The sequence below is a fragment of the Diaphorina citri genome, unplaced genomic scaffold, assembly GCF_000475195.1.
Source record: "Diaphorina citri unplaced genomic scaffold, Diaci psyllid genome assembly version 1.1 scaffold561, whole genome shotgun sequence".
NCBI classification, from domain to species: Eukaryota; Metazoa; Arthropoda; class Insecta; order Hemiptera; family Psyllidae; genus Diaphorina; species Diaphorina citri.
In genome coordinates, this window is record NW_007377995.1 from 261,029 (window position 1) to 283,635 (window position 22,607).

At 36.8% G+C, this 22,607-nt stretch overlaps 1 protein-coding gene across 1 annotated transcript; it reads left to right on the forward strand.

Moving 5' to 3' along the window:
- Nucleotides 1–2,997: 2,997 nt before the first annotated feature.
- On the forward strand, nt 2,998–22,358 carry LOC103510122 (transcription elongation regulator 1). Its single transcript, XM_026824256.1, has 9 exons — nt 2,998–3,018; nt 3,348–3,611; nt 6,595–6,759; nt 8,316–8,348; nt 8,967–9,121; nt 16,640–16,748; nt 16,996–17,073; nt 21,488–21,711; nt 21,948–22,358. The coding sequence occupies exons 1-9, from the start codon at nt 2,998–3,000 to the stop codon at nt 22,018–22,020; spliced, it is 1,122 nt and encodes a 373-aa protein (XP_026680057.1). The 3' UTR covers nt 22,021–22,358.
- Nucleotides 22,359–22,607: the final 249 nt, after the last annotated feature.

Sequence of the window (22,607 nt, forward strand, 5' to 3'; positions counted from 1 at the left end):
ATAGGACTGAAAAGTCCCTTTACTCCAGCAGTGGGCTACTACTATTATTGTGGTCAAATTCTCAAATTATATTGAGGATAAAATTCCATACCTCGGCTGGAATTGAACCCACGCCCTCCTGTTTACCAGGCGAGCGCCTTGACCACTACACCACCGAGGCAGGTATAATAATTGCAATTATATTTCAGGTCGAGATCCGTGCAACTTTTATGAATCGTATTTTCTTATTTCATATTAACTTGTTTTCTTCAGCTGCATGGAGTAAAAGAAGCCAGAAGTTCTTCTGCCTACATCAACGTTCCACTCCGATTTCGTTATAACTACAGGGTAGAGAAACAAAACTATTTATTTATTTTAAGTGAAAATAAACAGGGTTCAGGTTAGAAATATATTTTCCCCATAAGTATATGTACTCGTATTCATAGATAGGTGTTGGAAATACTTACTTTCCGTCTTAAACATCACCATTAGATTTAGTTCTCCCAGAACTATGGTGTACATTGCTGTGTCGTTTGCATTTATAAGGTCATCCCGGGTGCATGTCTGATCTAGGAGGCTACATACAATCCTCCTTCAGAAGCCGTTTTCGTTCGTTCACTTGCTGAAGCATTTCAATTTGAATTCTGTCAATTTCTCTTCAAACATTTTCTTTCAGATCATCTAGAGTTTTAGGACGATCATAGAAGGCATGGCACTTTAGATAACCTCCACGTCCTCCACAGAAAGAATTTACAGTAGACCAAACAAAATCCAACTGAAACAGCTCGAAAAATAATGCCTCATCAGAAAAGACGTTTTCTTCATAGGAAAAAGGCAATTTAAAAAAGTAAAGTTCTATTCAGGATAAAGTTTCCAACTCTTGGCTATCCAAACACCTATAAATTAACTGTCTATCATCAATCATCATGCTGTGCTGCAGGGCGGCCTGTTGAAAAAGGATAGTTTTATTGCTCTACCCTGTAGTTCACCTAAATATTAGTTGCATGTACATCAACTCTGTCTTAGGCAGGTTTCCAAAATGTTAACAGATATTCTTTATCTATGAAATTTTAAGCATTTCTATTGAAATCAGCGTGTTTCGAACTTCCTTTATCAGCGAAGAAAAAAAAAAAGTGGTTGAGCCCCATTGCACAACATTAAGCAGAATAGAACCATCCATAAGGGGACTTGCCTTGTGGATGGTTCTTTTCTGCCGAGTGGGTATCACACTAGACTTGCACGGCAGAGGTCCCAGGTTCGATTCCCGGTAGGGTGGAAGTTTTTTCGGTCCTATGCTTGGAGTTCGGGGTGCACTCAGCCTCTTGAGGAAAATTGAGTAGCTACTTTAATCGAATAGCGACAAGTGGCGGCATTACCAGTGAAAAAAGATTGATGATACGATTAAATGAGAATTAATAGTAAAGGAGGTACTTAGTAATGCTGTGATACCCATAAGAGAAGCTCTGCTTTACCACAAAGAAGTCGTGAAGAAGCTCTCTGCTTTACCCCAAATAATTTATTATTTGATTTGATTTGGTTCTTTTCTGTTTAATGCTGCCTAATTTTGAAAGTGAATAGAAACTGTATCTTCTAAGCTTACATCTCGAGAAAGAACCCCCTCAACAGTAGTCCTTTTTTTCCTCCCTAGTACCATGTCTTAATATGTTATTTTGATTCTCTACTCTTCAAGTACCCACAGATTCACGTGCTTGTCAGACCAGAGGTTGAAATGCTGCAATCTGATTGGTTCTCCCGACTGTTTACTCCAAGGATCTCAATCGCTCACTTGTCCTGTGTAGGGTTTATAAGATGTATGTAATAAGAAACGTTCAATATTATTTATTTTATCCCTTCTTATTAATGGGATAAAAAGGTTAGAGAACCTTAACGCTAAACTCAACAGCAACAGAAAGGTGATTCATATTTTCATCTCCTCTATGAACGTACAACGTTTCTATAAAATATGCTTTAGTTATTATTAATCAGCTTTTTGTTGTTGCCTTAATATTCTTTATCTACAATCAATAGGACCTTTAACAATATTATTATTATTACCTCCAAAATATTTTTTCGTATTCACAAAGGAGATAACAGATATTCTTTATCTACAATCAATAGGACCTTTAACAATATTATTATTATTACCTCCAAAATATTTTTTCGTATTCACAAAGGAGATTTTTTTAATTTTAATTGTTAATTTATGAACGTACTAATCTATTATTGGCCGGGACCACATTCTCAGTTTAAACTTGGTTTAAGTTCAACTCTTGGATTAAGCAATTTGAAATCTAGTACTAATCTATTATTGGCCGGGACCACATTCTCAGTTTAAACTTGGTTTAAGTTCAACTCTTGGATTAAGCAATTTGAAATCTAAAAGTTTGAAATCAACCAGTCAGATTAAGTTTGGTCTCTCCATTCACTTCTGAAATCTAAAAGTTTGAAATCAACCAGTCAGATTAAGTTAAAAACTTCAACCAAGGCTAAACTCCTAGTCATTATGCAATGAAAGGTTTGCTTCAGTTTGGTCTCTCCATTAACTTTACTAAGGTTTCTAGCACTTCGCACCGGATTCATCTTTCCTTAATCTATGTATGTACCTATGTAACTTCTATTTGTTTTGTACAGCTCTACATTCTAATTCCAAGTTCTTTTGTTGCAGCAGGAGTTATACCTACCTATGTATTTTAGTTTAGTGTTGAATACTGTTATGTGTTTTATTATTGTAATATTATTAGATATTAATTTCTATGAAGTGTGGTTGACATTATTGATATAATAGGAATTGAAAAAAAAAAACGTAGTTCAGAATCAAAAACTTCTATGTTCAAATGTTTAATTTATTTAAATAAGGGGTTCGCAAACTTTTTTTTTACAACGCCCCTTCTATTGAAATGGGCAAACTCCCCCTCCCCTCCCCAAATACATTGTAGGTATTTAAACTTTTTTTTAAATTAAATCGCTCCTAAAATACACACGTTAGAGTTTTCATTATGACTATTACACTTTCCAGCTATGTACACCTATATCATAATGGTATGGATTTTCTATTAATATTGTTTCAGAGAGATTAACAGGTATTCAAGTGAAGCTGTTCAGTTACCTTCAACATAAATCATATCACCCCCTCCCTATTTTTATTTGTCAAAGTTCAAAATACATATAATAATAGTAGATAGACATTCAAATGATTAGTAGGTATTACCACGACACGGCTCAGAATTCAACTAACATGCGCTTGTTTATTTCTCCTCCCCTTTCTCTCTCTCCCTCCCTCCCTCTCTCTCTCTCTCTTTCTTTTACCTCCCTCTCTATTTTTCATGTCCATTGCTACTTCCTCTTGATCCTCACTACCCCATTCATAGGTACGCAAAGATTTTCTCTCTCTCCTTCGGGAAACATCAGAGATTGATCGTCATTCTCGTTATTCGGAAATAAAGAAAAAGATTGATTCGGACCCGAGATACAAAGCTGTGGACTCTGGATCTTTACGTGAGGACATCTTCCGGGATTATATTCACGAGTTGAAAGAGGAGAGAAGACGACAGAAGGACAAGGATAGAGAGTCAAGACGAGGAGAGAGGAAAGAAAAAGAAAAGGACGACACTGGCGCTCGTAGTGGTGAAGAGGTGAGCTACTTTTTGTATTAAATACATGATCTGGTAAGTGTTTCACTACAAGTACATTGCCTGTTTCAACGCTTTGCTTGCGGATCTGGTGACTGTTTCACTACAAGTACTACATTGCCTGTTTCAACGCTCTGCTTGCAGATCTGGTAAGTGTTTCACTACAAGTACTTGTCATAGGTACTCCACATGTTGTCGATGGCAAGGTCTTGGCAATTCAATTCAATTATATTTTATTACAATATTATGGCATGTTACATGTAATTTACAAAATTCCTTAAATCTACTTGTATGAGATAATACGAGGGGGGATAAAATAAAATAAAAACATAGAATGTAAACATTTACCTACATAATATTTACGTACCTAGCTATTAGGAATAAAACATTTTGCAACTTGATTTGAGAACTTACTAAAAGATACTGACAGATCAAGGTTTTCACTGTAAATATTGTATATTTTTAATAGATTGAAAAGAGGTGATAGGTCAGAATGGCTGTGGGAAGGAATTTCAAAAAAGTTTATTGGATTGTAGGTTCTGGTTCTGTTGCATGGGATTTTGAAGTGAATACTGCCAACCAAATCCATTGAATTTCAGTGATTGGATTTCATGTCTGTTTTCAATGGATTGGAGGCAAAGGTTTTCACGTAGATCTGAGTAAGATATGCCCTCAGGATATGCGGGGTAGAAACCATTGAGCCTGTGGAAGAGACGTCTAGTGAACAACGCTTGCACAGACTCAAGTGAATGGATACCTTTTTGGGTTTTAGGAAACCAGATTACAGAGGCATACTCCAATTTAGAGAGGACTAGGGATTTAAATAGAAGGAGATAAGGATCAGGATCATCCGTGCTTCGAAGGGTTCTCATTATAAAGCCAAGAATTTGATAGCAGGAGTTAATTGTACACTCAATATGCCTTCCAAAATTAAGTTTGTGATCGAAATAGACACCAAGATCCTTTTTCTGGTTGATTACTTTCAGAGTGATGTTATTTATTGTGTAGGAACTTTGGATAATATTGTGTCTTCTACTGTAACGTACTAATTCACATTTAAGCGGACAGAACGAGAGTTTATTTTCTGATAGCCAAAGTTGTAAACAGTCAAGATCTTTTTGCAGTAGTATTACATCATTTTGGCTGGTTATCTGCCTATAGATCTTGACATCGTCAGCATATAACTGATAAGAAGAATGTTGTATTGCATATGTTAAGCTCAATACCCGAATTCGCTCAATGAGCAAAAAAATAGCTCAGTCCGCGGAGTAAAAAATGCAAAATGCTCATTCCTCGAAATTCGGCAATTGAGCAACTCTAAATAGCTCAATCCGCGGACTGAATTTATGCAAAAGCTAAAATGCCGAAATCCGCCATTGAGCACCAAGAGAAAGAAGGCTAAAATGCTCACTCCGCGGAGTGGAAGGAATTTTGAAGTTTTGTTTTTCTCTGAAGGTAGGAAAGAGCCCTTGACAAATTTGATGGTGATGTCAAAATCCAGGTTCGAACCCCAACAGTGGCTCTTTTTGGATAAAAGTCGTCGTTTCTCAAATTCAAACAAAAACCCCTATTTTTAATTTCATTTTTGAAATCTACGTCGAATTTCATGGGTAACGAAATAATATTTTACTATTATTGGTAAGTGGTAAAAGTTACAAGGGGTTCAGTCCCGCAGTATACCATTAGATCGGGGTTTGAGCATTTTTCAAAACGCACATCCGCGGTCTGGCATTTCGTATTTTCCACTCCGCGGAGTGAGCAGTTTAGCCTTCTTTCTCTTGGTGCTCAATTGCCGAATTTCGGAGAATGAGCATTTTGCATTTTTTACTCCGCGGAGTGAGCTGTTTTTTCGCTCATTGAGCGAATTCGGGTATTGAGCCTAACACATACACCCACCACACACATTCACACACAAACATCCATCACACACACACACACACACACACCGCACACGGTTGCGCTACGCTCTCCCTGACATATTTTTAAATTCAGCATAATAGGCAAAACTTTGAACCGCCGCCATTTTGAATCAGAATGGAATGTGATGATTTTAAGTAGCCCATGTCACCCCGAGTACTCTTTACAACTACAAAAAATTTAATCAAAATCAGTCGAGCCGTTTTCTCGTGAAAAGAGGACAAAAAAAGGTCTATTTAGCGTGACAGACAGAAATTTTTCTAATGTGATTCTTGGAACCGTGAATGCAGAAGGAGTAAGAATAACGATTCTACAATGTACAGACATCTACAATTTTATTTAATAGATCTGATAGAATATAGATAAATATTATGTTACGGGAAAAGCCCGACGAGCGGATAAACCTGTCCAAATAATTGTATACATATTATACAGAACTTCAAAATTCATGATTTATTTTAAATTTCAAAATTTAAAGCAGTGAAATTATCTTCTTGGTACCTTTTTGTAAGTTTTTATTTAGATTTTTTTTATGTTGTTTTCCATTTTCTTCTGTTTTTGTTTGTTAATTCAGGTTTGTTAGAATTAAAGTTCAAGATCCAATAAGATTAGCCAATTTGATTACCAACGTTCAGTGATGGACATGGTACTAGAAGAAGAAGAAAGAAAGAAGATTTTTTTATTTAGACATTTAAAAGAGGCGAAATCTGTCGGCATGCATCAAGAATAATATCTTAGCTCCGTGAAAATTTAACATTATGGGACACTATGGGTATTGTTGGAAAGCTGAGACTTCAGAGATATTATTCCTGTTGCATACCGGCAGATTCCGCCTTTTTTAAATGATCAAATTGCCTCTTGAAATTTTAAAAGCTGTCAGGGAAATTTCTAAATAAAAACTTACGGAAATGTATCAAAAAGATAATTTCACTTATTTTAAATTTTAATGGAAATATTGTGTAGATTTTAACCACTAAAATCTGGAAAAAAGTTATGACCGGGGTTTTTTATTAAGGGAAGGTCGTGTACGATTTTTGTGTTCACCCTGTATATTCTATTTTTATTCTAGGAAGGAGATGGAGACACGCTAATGAATGAAACAGACAAGGACGCAGATAAAAAAGCTCGCCAGGAAGCTTCATTGCGTGAGAGGGAGAAAGAAGTTCAACGTACACTGGCTGTACATCTGAGAGACAGAGACAACGAGAGAGAACAACACAAGAGAGATGAATCTTGCTAACAATCCACATGAACCTTTGTTGCCAACAGAACTTCCTGACCGACCTTGGCAAATTGTTTCCTGTGATTTGTTTAAACAGACACAAAAAATTTCATCAAAATCGGTCGAGCCGTTTTCTCGTGAAAAGAGGACAACCAAAGGTCTATTTAGCGTAACAGACAGACAGACAGAATTTTTTTAATGTGATTTTTGGAATCGTGGATGCATAAGGAGTAAGAATAACTAAAAATTTCACGATTCTAAGCAATGTACAGACAAATCTACAATTTTATTTATATAGATATGTATTGTCAACATGTCAATAGTATTGAATTTGATAGTGTGTGGGCCTGTGGGCAGTATTAAAAACACAAGTTACACAACTAGGCACACTGTGGCAAGTTTTATCCTTCTACAATGTAGCCTGTAATTGACTGTAAATTCTGTTCAACGCTACTCCAAAACTACCGGAAGTTGTAATTATTTCAGGCCCTATTTTCTCTACTCAATATTTCGTATTTTTATCTTCAATCTTAAGTTGGATTCAGGGGACGCAAGCCATGTTGTGAATTTGGAATCTGTTTTACCACATGGTTAGAGGAAAATAAATTTAACCCTTATCTGTGGACTGTATTTGTAAAATGCGACACACTTTAATGGCTTCAGTGGACGAACCACCATGGTTCATATTTTTAGAAGAAGAAAAAACATTTAGTGAACTTTCTAAAGAACTAATCTGTATTAGTTTAAGCCTCGTAATGTTTACATACCGGTTCATATTTTTAGAAGAAGAAAAAACATTTAGTGAACTTTCTAAAGAACTAATCTGTATTAGTTTAAGCCTCGTAATGTTTACATAACTTACTCCAGACTCATTATGAAGAATTACTTTCTATGACATTTTCATCCATTGAAATGTAGTAATAGAGATTTGGAGTACAAGGCATGACGTGACGTTGCCATCGTCTAAATCGAGCTTTAGAAATTTAATATGTCTATTAATTGCAATGAAAAGAAAAATCCTCCTTGCAAAAGCATCCACAAGCTTTTTCAAGTATAATAATGGGGCACAACCAAATGACTGTTTCAACGCTTTGCTTGCGGATCTGGTGAGTGTTTCACTACAAGTACATTGCCTGTTTCAACGCTTTGCTTGCGGATCTGGTGAGTGTTTCACTACAAGTACATTGCCTGTTTCAACGCTTTGCTTGCGGATCTGGTGAGTGTTTCACTACAAGTACATTGCCTGTTTCAACGCTTTGCTTGCGGATCTGGTGAGTGTTTCACTACAAGTACATTGCCTGTTTCAACGCTTTGCTTGCGGATCTGGTGAGTGTTTCACTACAAGTACATTGCCTGTTTCAACGCTTTGCTTGCGGATCTGGTGAGTGTTTCACTACAAGTACATTGCCTGTTTCAACGCTTTGCTTGCGGATCTGGTGAGTGTTTCACTACAAGTACATTGCCTGTTTCAACGCTTTGCTTGCGGATCTGGTGAGTGTTTCACTACAAGTACATTGCCTGTTTCAACGCTTTGCTTGCGGATCTGGTGAGTGTTTCACTACAAGTACATTGCCTGTTTCAACGCTCTGCTTGCGGATCTGGTGAGTGTTTCACTACAAGTACATTGCCTGTTTCAACGCTCTGCTTGCGGATCTGGTGAGTGTTTCACTACAAGTACATTGCCTGTTTCAACGCTCTGCTTGCGGATCTGGTGAGTGTTTCACTACAAGTACATTGCCTGTTTCAACGCTCTGCTTGCGGATCTGGTAAGTGTTTCACTACAAGTACATTGCCTGTTTCAACGCTTTGCTTGCGGATCTGGTGAGTGTTTCACTACAAGTACATTGCCTGTTTCAACGCTCTGCTTGCGGATCTGGTGACTGTTTCACTAAAAGTACTACATTGCCTGTTTCAACGCTCTGCTTGCGGATCTGGTAAGTGTTTCACTACAAGTACATTGCCTGTTTCAACGCTTTGCTTGCGGATCTGGTGACTGTTTCACTACAAGTACTACATCGCCTGTTTCAACGCTCTGCTTGCGGATCTGGTAAGTGTTTCACTACAAGTACTTGTCATAGGTACTCCACATGTTGTCGATGGCAAGGTCTTAAAAGTTAGGGTAAAAGAACACTCAAATAAGCATCATTCAATAGGATAAGGAAAGTCGTGTGATGTTCACACCAGATTTTTTATCATTATTATTTTTATTTTCATCTCAGGTTCGTAACTCGGAGCTAACGTGGCGTGAGGCTAAGCGTCAGCTACGCAAAGATCATCGCTGGGATTCGGCTGATCTTTTGGATAGAGATGAGAAAGAGAAACTTTTCAACGAACATATTGAAGAGCTCACTAAGAAGAAGAGAGAAAAGTTCAGGTAACAACCCTCATCTTGTCAATGCAACTCAGTAACCTGTAACTCTTACTTTTTTTCCTCTTTTCCTTTTCTTAGTTGATCTGCTTTTTACTTTCCTTATCCTATAGGAAGGAAAGTAATGTAATCGGGTCAAATTTTCGATGGTCAGATTTTAGTGCCAAAACACGTTGGTTTTAGTATAGGGCTCGAAAACATAGAAAAGAACTTCGTAATTATTTGAGCGAAATTAGGAAAACAGGGGAATGGACATATTCAATTCAATTATATTTTATTACAATATTATGGCATGTTACATGTAATTTACAAAATTCCTTAAATCTACTTGTATGAGATAGTACGAGGGGGGATAAAATAACATAAAAACATAGAATGTAAATATTTACCTACATAATATTTACGTAACTAGCTAATAGGAATAAAACATTTTGCAACTTGATTTGAGAACTTACTAAAAGATACTGACAGATCGAGTAATAGCGTTTCAAAGTTTAAAACGCGATTTTCTCGAAATGAGAAAAGGTGGACTCCCATCTTTTTTCCCGTGGGGTCTTCAAGTACTTGAAACTTTCACGCCTGCGTCTATTGAATAACATCTATTGTCATATTTCAATGTTATCTTGAAGACAGAGTTGATTTTGTAGAACTAATTTCCATATTTCTAAATGCCCTCTTATAGATCAAGGTATTTGAAGGAATAGACTCTGGGGTGGAAGATTATCACCACTGGAGAATCTCAAGATTGCTGTCTAGAACATTTAGAAAGCTGTATAATTATATTATGAAAAAGGATAAAATTCTATAACGTCTTTCAGCTGATCCTTGTTGAATGAATGTCCAATGTACAGTATACAATGTTATTTATTGTATAATAGTGTTCAAGAAAAAGGTGCTATGGTCGGTCATAACATACTCATGGCCAAGACAATTCTATTGCATGGGATTTTGAAGTGAATACTGCCAACCAAATCCATTGAATCTATTTGACCAGAGATGATTTTATATAGGGTCAGTATGTCCAATGTACAGTATACAATGTTATTTATTGTATAATAGTGTTCAAGAAAAAGGTGCTATGGTCGGTCATAACATACTCATGGCCGAGACAAAGTACAGATGGTGTATTTTTTGCAATCGAACCCTTGACCATCAGTATTAGAAGCGTTTGATTTTCCGCGAGCTCCACCAGCACGTATTTTAGATACTTTCAGTCATATCATTGCTATGTACGTAGGTTCGATACCATCCTATTGCGTAAAAAAAATATTTTAAACTGTTCACTCTCATGTAAAAAAGTTGTTTTTTTTTCGTGTTTTATCATGTAGATTTTCTCAATTGAATTCTTGAGTTTTTATATATTTATTAGATATCTACTTTAATAAGATCGAGCTCGATCTGACAACCAGGGCTGGATTTATGGCTTTAATTAAATTTTTCTTTCCTTTTTTTTACTAATACCTACCCTTGATTGTTATGTTTGAGTTGTTTACTCATCCATTCCATAAACTCATACATTGATGTCCATTAATTTGTATAAATTTCGAAATGTTTCGTGTAATATAACACACTAGCGTGCTCAGGCCGGAACTTGACCTGGTGCCGTACTGCCATGCCCCTAGATACCTAGATACAGAGTGTATTTAATTATCAATATAGAAATGTTTATCTTTATCTAGGGATGTTTTCTGTCAGGGCGCAATAGCTTATATTGCAAGGGTACTTTGGGTAGAATCCATTTAGTTTTTGAAATAGGTATTTGACAAAGTGTGCTTGAATTTTTTCCTCTCTGTTCATGTTACTGGGGTATATCAAAACAGGTCCTAGCGGGACATGAGCAACAAAATCGCCGGTCGTGTATGTGTTGACATTCAAAGTTTCATTGGACTATGCATAGAAAAATGAATGTTTAATATTTCAATATAGGGATTGTTCAACGTCTTTGTTTTTAATATAAATACATATCTCTTTATTTCATAATCATATACATTTCACAATTTAAATCAGATTATTAAAGAAATAGGAAATGACGAAATGAGATATCATACCTTGTCTGAATCTCTGTTAACAACTATTGAATTCCTCTACATGACATGTATTCTTTTGTAAGAATTTTTATTCTTAAAATAAAAAATGAAAGTAAGTTGAGCAACTCTAAATAGCTCAATCCGCGGACTGAATTTATGCAAAAGCTAAAATGCCGAAATCCGCCATTGAGCACCAAGAGAAAGAAAGCTAAAATGCCGAAATCCGCCATTGAGCACCAAGAGAAAGAAGGCTAAAATGCTCACTCCGCGGAGTGGAAGGAATTTTGAAGTTTTGTTTTTCTCTGAAGGTAGGAAAGAGCCCTTGACAAATTTGATGGTGATGTCAAAATCCAGGTTCGAACCCCAACAGTGGCTCTTTTTTGGGTTGAAGTTATTAAGACTACACAGTACTACACACAGGTGAAAAACTGGAACAACTGACAAAATCATAGCCATTTCTGTAATTTTCTAAGAGGGTTTTTCCTTAAAATTTATGATACTGGCCAGAAAATAAAAATAAAATGTTGAGGAAGGTCCGAAGGTCATAGCAAAGGGCACGACGCGAAAGTAAGTTGATATAGTACTTCACAAATGTAATTTTTTATAATTTTTATTGACTAGTTTTTGTACATAATTATGTAGGTACTGAAAAACTTGAACGAAGTGAAACGTACATTATACGAGTTTTGATGATAACAAATTATGGCCAAATTAATTGGGCTATCTGTTTTTCTCTGAAGGTAGGAAAGAGCCCTTGACAAATTTGATGGTGATGTCAAAATCCAGGTTCGAACCCCAACAGTGGCTCTTTTTGGATAAAAGTCGTCGTTTCTCAAATTCAAACAAAAACCCCTATTTTTAATTTCATTTTTGAAATCTACGTCGAATTTCATGGGTAACGAAATAATATTTTACTATTATTGGTAAGTGGTAAAAGTTACAAGGGGTTCAGTCCCGCAGTATACCATTAGATCGGGGTTTGAGCATTTTTCAAAACGCACATCCGCGGTCTGGCATTTCGTATTTTCCACTCCGCGGAGTGAGCAGTTTAGCCTTCTTTCTCTTGGTGCTCAATTGCCGAATTTCGGAGAATGAGCATTTTGCATTTTTTACTCCGCGGAGTGAGCTGTTTTTTCGCTCATTGAGCGAATTCGGGTATTGAGCCTAACACATACACCCACCACACACATTCACACACAAACATCCATCAATTGCCGAATTTCGGAGAATGAGCATTTTGCATTTTTTACTCCGCGGAGTGAGCTGTTTTTTCGCTCATTGAGCGAATTCGGGTATCGAGCCTAACACATACACCCACCACACACATTCACACACAAACATCCATCACACACACACACACACACACACCGCACACGGTTGCGCTACGCTCTCCCTGACATATTTTTAAATTCAGCATAATAGGCAAAACTTTGAACCGCCGCCATTTTGAATCAGAATGGAATGTGATGATTTTAAGTAGCCCATGTCACCCCGAGTACTCTTTACAACTACAAAAAATTTAATCAAAATCAGTCGAGCCGTTTTCTCGTGAAAAGAGGACAAAAAAAGGTCTATTTAGCGTGACAGACAGAAATTTTTCTAATGTGATTCTTGGAACCGTGAATGCAGAAGGAGTAAGAATAACGATTCTACAATGTACAGACATCTACAATTTTATTTAATAGATCTGATAGAATATAGATAAATATTATGTTACGGGAAAAGCCCGACGAGCGGATAAACCTGTCCAAATAATTGTATACATATTATACAGAACTTCAAAATTCATGATTTATTTTAAATTTCAAAATTTAAAGCAGTGAAATTATCTTCTTGGTACCTTTTTGTAAGTTTTTATTTAGATTTTTTTTATGTTGTTTTCCATTTTCTTCTGTTTTTGTTTGTTAATTCAGGTTTGTTAGAATTAAAGTTCAAGATCCAATAAGATTAGCCAATTTGATTACCAACGTTCAGTGATGGACATGGTACTAGAAGAAGTTCCCAATTTTGAAAATTTGGACCGATTGCAATACTTTCATTACTAGTATAGCTCCGCTATACTGTAGTAATAGAAAGTAAAAATTTTTTCGCGATTTTCAAGATTTTTGAGCCTATCAGAAAACCGGTTAAACAAATCGTAGAAAGTTCGGGTTTTGGAGATTTCGCATCCATTTTCACGTCCGACAAGGAATATCAAATAAAATTTGCTTAAAGTTAAAGGGAAGTGGGAGAAAAGTTGATGTGAAAATGCTGAAAAACGCTGAAATTCTGTTTCGTGTTAATATAGGCCGGGCGGCGCTTCGAACTCTTGACGTTCGCGCGCCTCCCGGCGCGCTTGATCAGAATATGTACATACCCTTCAGGCACTATGAGCTGTTTATTGTAAGCTCGAAAACGACGTTCGCGCGCCTCCCGGCGCGCTTGATCAGAATATGTACATACCCTTCAGGCACTATGAGCTGTTTATTGTAAGCTCGAAAACGAATATTAGGACATTCTGTAATTTTGATTTGTAAATTCAAATGCTCAAAGTCATGTCGCGATAGAATGGAGACTGCGCTTCCTGTATCTAGTTCGAATTTTTTTACTTTATTTTGTAATCGAACAGAGACGTATATTTTGTTTAATAGTGGCTAACTCGCCAGCTATGGGTTCCTGATCTTGTGGTCAATCAGTTTTGTAATTAATAAAGTCAGTCGAATATTTGAACTTGACCGAACTGCACGGAAGTCTTCTCTCCCTATTTTAAAACCACTAAACATGGTGGCAGCTCACTGAAGATACAAGAGTGTATGTAAAGTTACTTATTCAGACCTTACCTACAACTGATGAAAATTTGAAAAATCTACAGAGAGCACAAGAAAATGATATCCTCCTTGAACGACTGCGTGAGAAGATTTCTTCGAAATGGAATTCAATTGATGCAAATGATCCCTTGTTACCTTATTTTCATGTTCGACATGAAATTTCATTTTGTGATGGGCTACTTATGAGAGGTTCCAGAATTATAGTTCCTCAAGCACTGAAAAATGACATGTTACATAAATGCCACAAAGGACATTTAGGTATGAACAAAGCCAAATTGCGAGCTCAAAATGCAGTGTGGTGGCCAAATATGTTGCGAGATATAGAAGACTTTATTAAAAACTGTCCTGTTTGTGTTCGATTTGCTAACAATCCACATGAACCTTTGTTGCCAACAGAACTTCCTGACCGACCTTGGCAAATTGTTTCCTGTGATTTGTTTAAACAGAATACTCGATGGTACTTGGTGGCTTCTGATTTGTATTCCCGGTATTTCGAATTAGCTCCTCTGAATGACGTCAGTTCATGTGTCAGTTCGTGATGACGTCAGTTCATGTGTAAACCATGGCTGTTTCAACGTTATTTTTTTTGTGACCTTTTAGCGACATTTTAGGGGATTTAGGTACCGTTTTGGATGTTTTTGAGTGCGCCAATGCACTTTTTGGGTACTTTTACATCGGAATAGGACTCTATCTTGAAAAAAATTGTCATTTGGTTGAGCCCCTATAATTTTTTCGGGCAGCCATTTTTTCGTGATGACGTCAGTTCATGTGTCAGTTCGTGATGACGTCAGTTCATGTGTAAACCATGGCTGTTTCAACGTTATTTTTTTGTGACCTTTTAGCGACATTTTAGGGGATTTAGGTACCGTTTTGGATGTTTTTGAGTGCGCCAATGCACTTTTTGGGTACTTTTACATCGGAATAGGACTCTATCTTGAAAAAAATTGTCATTTGGTTGAGCCCCTATAATTTTTGCGGGCAGCCATTTTTTCGTGATGACGTCAGTTCATGTGTCAGTTCGTGATGACGTCAGTTCATGTGTAAACCATGGCTGTTTCAACGTTATTTTTTTGTGACCTTTTAGCGACATTTTAGGGGATTTAGGTACCGTTTTGGATGTTTTTGAGTGCGCCAATGCACTTTTTGGGTACTTTTACATCGGAATAGGACTCTATCTCGAAAAAAATTGTCATTTGGTTGAGCCCCTATAATTTTCGCGGGCAGCCATTTTTTCGTGATGACGTCAGTTCATGCGTCAGTTCGTGATGACGTCAGTTCATGTGTAAACCATGGCTGTTTCAACGTTATTTTTTTGCGACCTTTTAGCGACATTTTAGGGGATTTAGGGACCGTTTTTGATGTTTTTGAGTGCGCCAATGCACTTTTTGGGTACTTTTACATCGGAATAGGACTCTATCTCGAAAAAAATTGTCATTTGGTTGAGCCCCATTGTACTTCAAATGAAATTATCAACAAGCTGAAGGCTTGTTTTTCACGTTATGTAATTCCAGAAGTATTACGCGCTGACTCTGCCGCTCAGTTCCTAATCATGGCTGGCCTATTTCATTCATTCTAAGATTCATTCTCCGATCACACAAAACTCCAGACATTCTCTTCCAGTTCATCCATGCCGCATTCACACGATGTGCTATCTCGCAGTCCAAGTCTCCCTCTTTGTTCACGGTTGATCCCAGGTATTTAAATTTGTCAACGACATTCAGTGCTTGTCCATCTAGGTGTAACAACTCTCCTCTATCCGTACCAAAGTTCAATTGCACCGTCTTCATCCTGTTGATTTTGAGTCCTTTTTCTTCTAATGCTCTTCTCCAACTTTCCAATTCCCTATTCATTACTTCTGGGTTACTTCCGCACAAAACAACATCGTCTGCAAACATCATGCACCAAGGTGCCGGTCTTCCAATATTTTCTGTTAAGACATCCATTATCAGGTCGAATAGATATGGGCTTAGGGCAGATCCTTGGTGCAGTCCTACTTGCACAGGAATACACTGCTTCCAATCTTAGTTGTCGCTCTCTCATACATGTCTCTCACTATGCTCACATACTTCTCAGGTGTTCCCTTCTCTCTCAAACATCTCCATATCTCTTCACGTGGCACTCGATCATAAGCTTTTTCTAGGTCTATAAATACCATGGATAGTGATTTTTCTTTTTCCAAGTGTTTTTCCAACAGCTGTCTCAGAGCGAATATTGCGTCTGTGGTGCTTCTTCCTGGCATGAAGCCAAACTGTTCCTCAGAGATGTTTGTTTCCATTCTCAACCGTTTGTCTATGGTTCGCTCAAACATTTTCATTGTTTGGGACATGAGTTTTATTCCCCTATAGTTACTGCACTCTTGGATGTCACCCTTTTCTTTGTAAATTGGTACTATCTCTCCAATCTTCCGGAATTCTCTCTTCTCTAAACACTTTTCTCATGATACTCCAATAAAAACTAGAACTACTGCCATAGGTAAGGAATTGATCCAGGACCTCCTGCATGTCATCCAACCACAGATCACAGGTAGGAGTACTGCTCAAACTCTGCCGTGTAGTCCTTAATCACCTTGCATTTCTCTAGTATATCATATCATATTATATCTAGTAGAATGAGACGCGGAATAGAGGTGCCTTGTTTGAGAAGTCCGTTTGTGTATACTAGTTATTATTATTATTATTTTTGCATTTCAGAGAGTTACTGAACGAAACATCTGAGGTAACGCTATCTAGCTCATGGAAAGACATTCGTAAATTGATCAAAGAAGACCCGCGCTATACCAAGTTCTCTTCTAGTGATCGTGTAAGTGTTTTCATAATTCTGTATTCGTAAATTGATCAAAGAAGACCCGCGCTATACCAAGTTCTCTTCTAGTGATCGTGTAAGTGTTTTCATAATTCTGTAAAAAAAAAAGCTTAAATTGTGTACTAATAATAATAAGTAGTCTATGCTTGTCATGGTTGTGACTTTTTTTCCCTTATGAAATGCGTATTTTTATTGTTACTACATATATTATTACCTATTCTATGGCGCTATGCATTGATTACAGAGATGTGAACGTGAGTTCAAGGATTATCTCAAAGATAAAACTTCTACTGCAAAGGCCGAGTTCAGGGAGTTGCTCCAGGTAATATGTCTCCTTGGTACCCTTTCTTCATCTGATATCCTATGTGATGATCCGTGTTTACTACTAGCATACTGCAGTATATACTAGTTGCGTACTAAATTTTCAGATAAACAGTAATACTTGCGTACCTACTAAAGATGTACTACTTGCGTACTGAATAAAAACAGGTAGACAGCGAAAGATACCTCGCAAAATGATCAACTTTCTAGGAATTATATGGTTAGGTAGCACGCAAAAAGAACTTTCACAAATGATCAACTTTTTGTGTGTTATTGGTTTTAGTATAGGGCTCGAAAACATAGAAAAGAACTTCGTAATTATTTGAGCGAAATTAGGAAAACAGGGGAATGGTTTTTTTTTTCATTAAATGTTCGTAGGTACTAATAATAATAAAAAAAACTCCATCATTAATGAAAAATAAATAAAAAAGACCCAGTTTTAAAAAAGTCGGTTTTTTCTTCATTTTAGTACGCAACTAGAAGGTTAAAATAGAAATAGCACGCAAGTTTCCTACAGCTGTGATGATATTGTAAATCGTCCTAAACAAACCACGCAAGTTTCAGAAGGTTAAAATAGAAATAGCACGCAAGTTTCCTACAGCTGTGATGATATTGTAAATCGTCCTAAACAAACCATTTTTCTGCCTGATGCAGGACAAGAGCACAAATGGCCTGAAAAGCTAAAGAAAAAATAAGTGCATACTCAGATATCATGATTATTACGCAATTTGTTGTAATTAATTCAGGGTGTCACAGAATTTATGCTTACCTCTTTTTTCACGGAGCTTGTTTGAAATTTCAAAATAATAATAATAAAAATAAGAAGCTTGGCCCATCCCTCGGGGAATTTTTTAGCCCGTAGTTTATTCGATCGTGGTTAAAGTAATCAGTACCTATGTACCTACCTATTTTGTTTAATATTCACTTTATTTTTATTGATTTAATTTTTGATTTTCTTTCATGTAATGATATAAAATCAAGACTAGAGCCCGTTCCCCCTCTATTCCTTTTAATGTTCCCTAATTACCAATATAATTTCAAGTCACCCATCCATTTATTGGCCTTGGTCGTCGTAGCTTAACACAGGTGACGCTAAAACCGGTCTTAAATTATCGGCTGAAGTGTTATCTAAAACATTCTCCCTTTGAGTTCATAGGTCGTCGCGGCAAATTTCAAGATCAGAGCTCATCTGTGTGCGAAAGGAAGAACGCCAATTCGGTCCCATGACCTTTTTTTTTTAAGGTAGTCGACTACCAATTGGGTCCGGGGTGTTTGAGGGTAGAACAACCAATTGGGCCCCGGGCTTACTACCAATTGGGTCCCGTATACCTGTAATGCTATAACTTCTGTATGCTAAACTATGAACATGAACGTTATTGCTGTTATTTTTGTACTTGTCTTTTGTGTTTTACCTAACCCTATAATAACACTGGTCACTGCTCAAATTGTGAAAGCTCTTTTTTGCGTTTAATCAGATCCCCCTTGGAGACATAGCAGTACTCGCCCGATCTCGCCCACCCTCACCTGTCGAAGCTCCCAGCCTCTCCCAACACTCTCTGGACGCCAGTAGCTACCAAGGAGAAGAAGAAGAAGCGACCGAACAGGTCTATGTGGTTCCGGATGAGGTGTTTGCCGGATTGGTGAAGCCGGAGAATGTGCGGCCGGATGACAACACTGCGTTCTGGGAGTATCAGATGTTTGGGGAGTTCCGGATGGGTGAGTAGTAGGTTCTGGGTAACAGATGTTTGGGGAGCTCCAGATGGGTGAGTAGGTATATTTTTTGAAAGGGTTTTTTTTAAGATGAGTGTTTCACCGCCGTTTTTATTTCGTAGTGATGAAACAACTGCTACATTGGACGCTTGTGGTCTGTGTCGTAGCATGCCCATCCCGTAGTATGCCTCTCATCAGATGGGCGAGAAGAGACACAATACTTCCCATTTAGGTGCTGGGTCAACACGGGAACACCAGAAAGTAACCCGTTGAAATATTTGCAATCGAAAAACGAGTATAAATTTTTGTCGATGGTGGGATTCGAACCCGGGACCTTCTGCATGGCAAGCAAGCGCGTTACCACTAAACCAACCGTGCCCCCAATTGATACTTGGACCTCCTCAAACTCTCGGTACCCAATTGGTCCTCGGTACCCAATTGGTCACTGACCCTCGGGATTTCGGGACCCAATTGGTATTAAAAAAAAAAACGGGTTTTGGGACCGAATCGGTTTCCTCCCGTGAGAAAATGTGAAAAAAATCCCCCAAAAATCATTTTTTTGCTTTTCTGGTTTTGGTTTTCTGAACAAAATTTGCACCACCACTTTCGTGTTCCTGGTAAAAAGACCTTTAATTTGATTTAGGTGGACCAGGTTTGGATATGTCCTTCTATGGGAACAGACAGACACACTGACACCGAAGCCAATACAATAGTTCGTCCACTACCTATACCTTTTTTTATTACTATCGTAATAATAAAGGAAGGGCGGACTAAATACGCATTTCTTTGATTTTTGATGTGGATATTGAAATTTTACGAAGCCCGTAAATCGGGTGCCAACTTTCTTTTTAAATGAGAACCCCCATTTCTTATTGCATACAAGCTGTTGTACCCGTGCTTCACCACAACACCCCACACACACAAACCCACCACACCACGCACACATACACCACCACACCACGCACACACACATACACCCATACCACTTAAGTCACCCATCCATTTTCTGGCCTCAGTCGGCGTAGCTTAACATAAATTAACCGGAAAATAGTGTAGTAATGAGTTTACAAAGTTTCATGACAATCGGATTATCAGTCCTATGCGAGCAGTATAAATAAGCACTATTATTATTATATAGGTAGGTACCTACATAGGTAGGTAGATAAAGTTTCATGACAATCGGATGATGGAATTTTTGCCCTCAAACACACATCAATTTTTTTATATTAGATTAATTTTCTACAAGTTTCATGACAATCGGATGATGGAATTTTTGCCCTCAAACACACATCAATTTTTTTATATTAGATTAATTTTCTACAAGTTTCATGACAATCGGATGATGGAATTTTTGCCCTCAAACACACATCAATTTTTTTATATTAGATTAATTTTCTACTTTTTTTTTTTAGGTCTGTTTTTTAAAATGCTATAAAGGACATGCTATTTCAGGTATGGTCATGATTTTTTTCTTTATTTGAAATTGTTTCTTATTTAGTGTTTGAACTCTGAATAAAATTTCGGGTGTATGGGCGCCGCGGCTAAATCGAATGAAACTCAGTTCGGAATATCCAATTTTCGACCATTTTTCCATGATCTGAAGCCGTATATCTGCAAAAACGGCGAATATTGTCTTCCGGTGGTCCAAAGTTTACATTTTATCATCATAAACTAATGATTTTAATTTTACACATACGAGTATTCCGAAAGAAAATATCCAAAGGTATCAAATCGCACGATTGTGGAGAAAAATTGCGCGAAATTATGTGTTCACAAAACACAAAATAATAAATCGAATGAAACTCAGTTCGGAATATCCAATTTTCGACCATTTTTCCATGATCTGAAGCCGTATATCTGCAAAAACGGCGAATATATTGTCTTCCGGTGGTCCAAAGTTTACATTTTATCATCATAAACTAATGATTTTAATTTTACACATACGAGTATTCCGAAAGAAAATATCCAAAGTTATCAAATCGCACGATTGTGGAGAAAAATTGCGCGAAATTATGTGTTCACAAAACACAAAATAATTTAAAGTTTAAACCAAATGTATCGCTTCGTTCCAACTATCCGAGGGGTCCGTATACCCAAACTTAGTATTCAAACACTAAATTGCATAAAATTACCTTTTCAATAAACAAAACATCATGTCAATACCTCAAATAGCATGTCTTTTATAGCTGTTTAAAAAACAAACCTCTAAAAAAACACCCTGGAATTTTTGTGGTTTGCGGTTTTTGCGGAATTTTCGAAATCAAAAAATATCTCAAAAGTACAAGTGCGACCCCTCAAATCAGAGTGTTTTTTGCTCCCAAATCTCATGGTTTCATTATTATTTCAATTTGGTTCAATATTTCGATTATTTCGCTGTTTGCAATTTGCGCAGTGTTCGCGACATTATTCGCGAATCCTACATATTTCTCAAAGGTACTTGTGTGACATATCAAATCATGCTACATATTTATTACTTCTGTATTTTTTTAATAAATAAAGTTATTGAAAAATTAAAATGTCCAAGAAGAAGAAGAAGAAGAAGAAAAAAAAATCTCCCTAAATACTATCAAATCATGCTACATATTTATTACTTCTGTATTTTTTTAATAAATAAAGTTATTGAAAAATTAAAATGTCCAAGAAGAAGAAGAATGTTAATTTAAAGTTTATACATATATTCAAAATAACCTCATTTATATTTCCAGGAAACTAAACTGATCTCACACAAGTCACTTGGTCTCTTGCATGAGAATGAGAACTATTTGTCAGAGATTGAAGAAATTCTTCGTAACGATAAACGATTCCTCAGTCTAGAACATATCCCTGAGGAGAGAACTCAGATTATATTGACTTATCTAGATGAACTGGAGAAACGTGGTCCTCCACCTCCTCCTACAGCCTCTGAACCCAACCGTCGCTTAGGCAACAAGTAAGTCTCCTAACAAAACCATCAGACATTAAGTAAACTAGACTAGTTTAGTTAATAGTTTGTGACAAATCGGTCTTTGAGCACCACAAACACTCCATATATTGTTATTCGTATTGGTATCGACTATTGACCTCCATATGGAAGATTTATTTAAACTTGTGCACTCCACAGCCACCCCGGCAACAAGATAGTTAAGTAATTAAGATTATTATTATTATTATTATTCTGTGTTTCAGCTATGTAAATACATTTGGTGCCTATCCTAAACCTGGTATAGGTGGATCTGGTGATATGTTTGAAGACAACTGAGAACACCGGAAGACCTAGACTTTGTTTTGAGTAGGTATTCATATGGACGTAAGTATAGCTAGTAGCTATATTGTGAGTTGGTGAGAGCAATATGTAGCAAGAATATTTTGATGCATTAGGTACTCTCGATTATTATTGATCACACGCTATGCCACTGGATATTTGCCTTTCAACACCAAGCTTGTTTAGATAGAGGGAAAAGGTTCAGTTCAATAGTGAAATTAGATGTATGCACTTGTGACTATATAGTTTCATTATTAGTATTTTGGTATTTTTATTTTCAATATATTATTGGTAACATTGGTATACAAGGCCATGAATACAAACAAATTGAGACGTTTTTGAATCCTTCATTTATTAAAAGTTGTTACTGTTTTATGTTGTCAAATATTTGTTACATAAACTTGGAACTTTGACAGTCCTATTTATAAATATATTGACATAATTTAATTTGTATTTTCGCTACTTTGAAAAAAAAAAATGTATTACCTATTTTCTCGGTAGTGCCACCGACATATGTAGTTACCTTGAATGATGTCACCCTCGGGAAATAATGCATTGAACATTGCTCCCATCTTTTTTTAGGT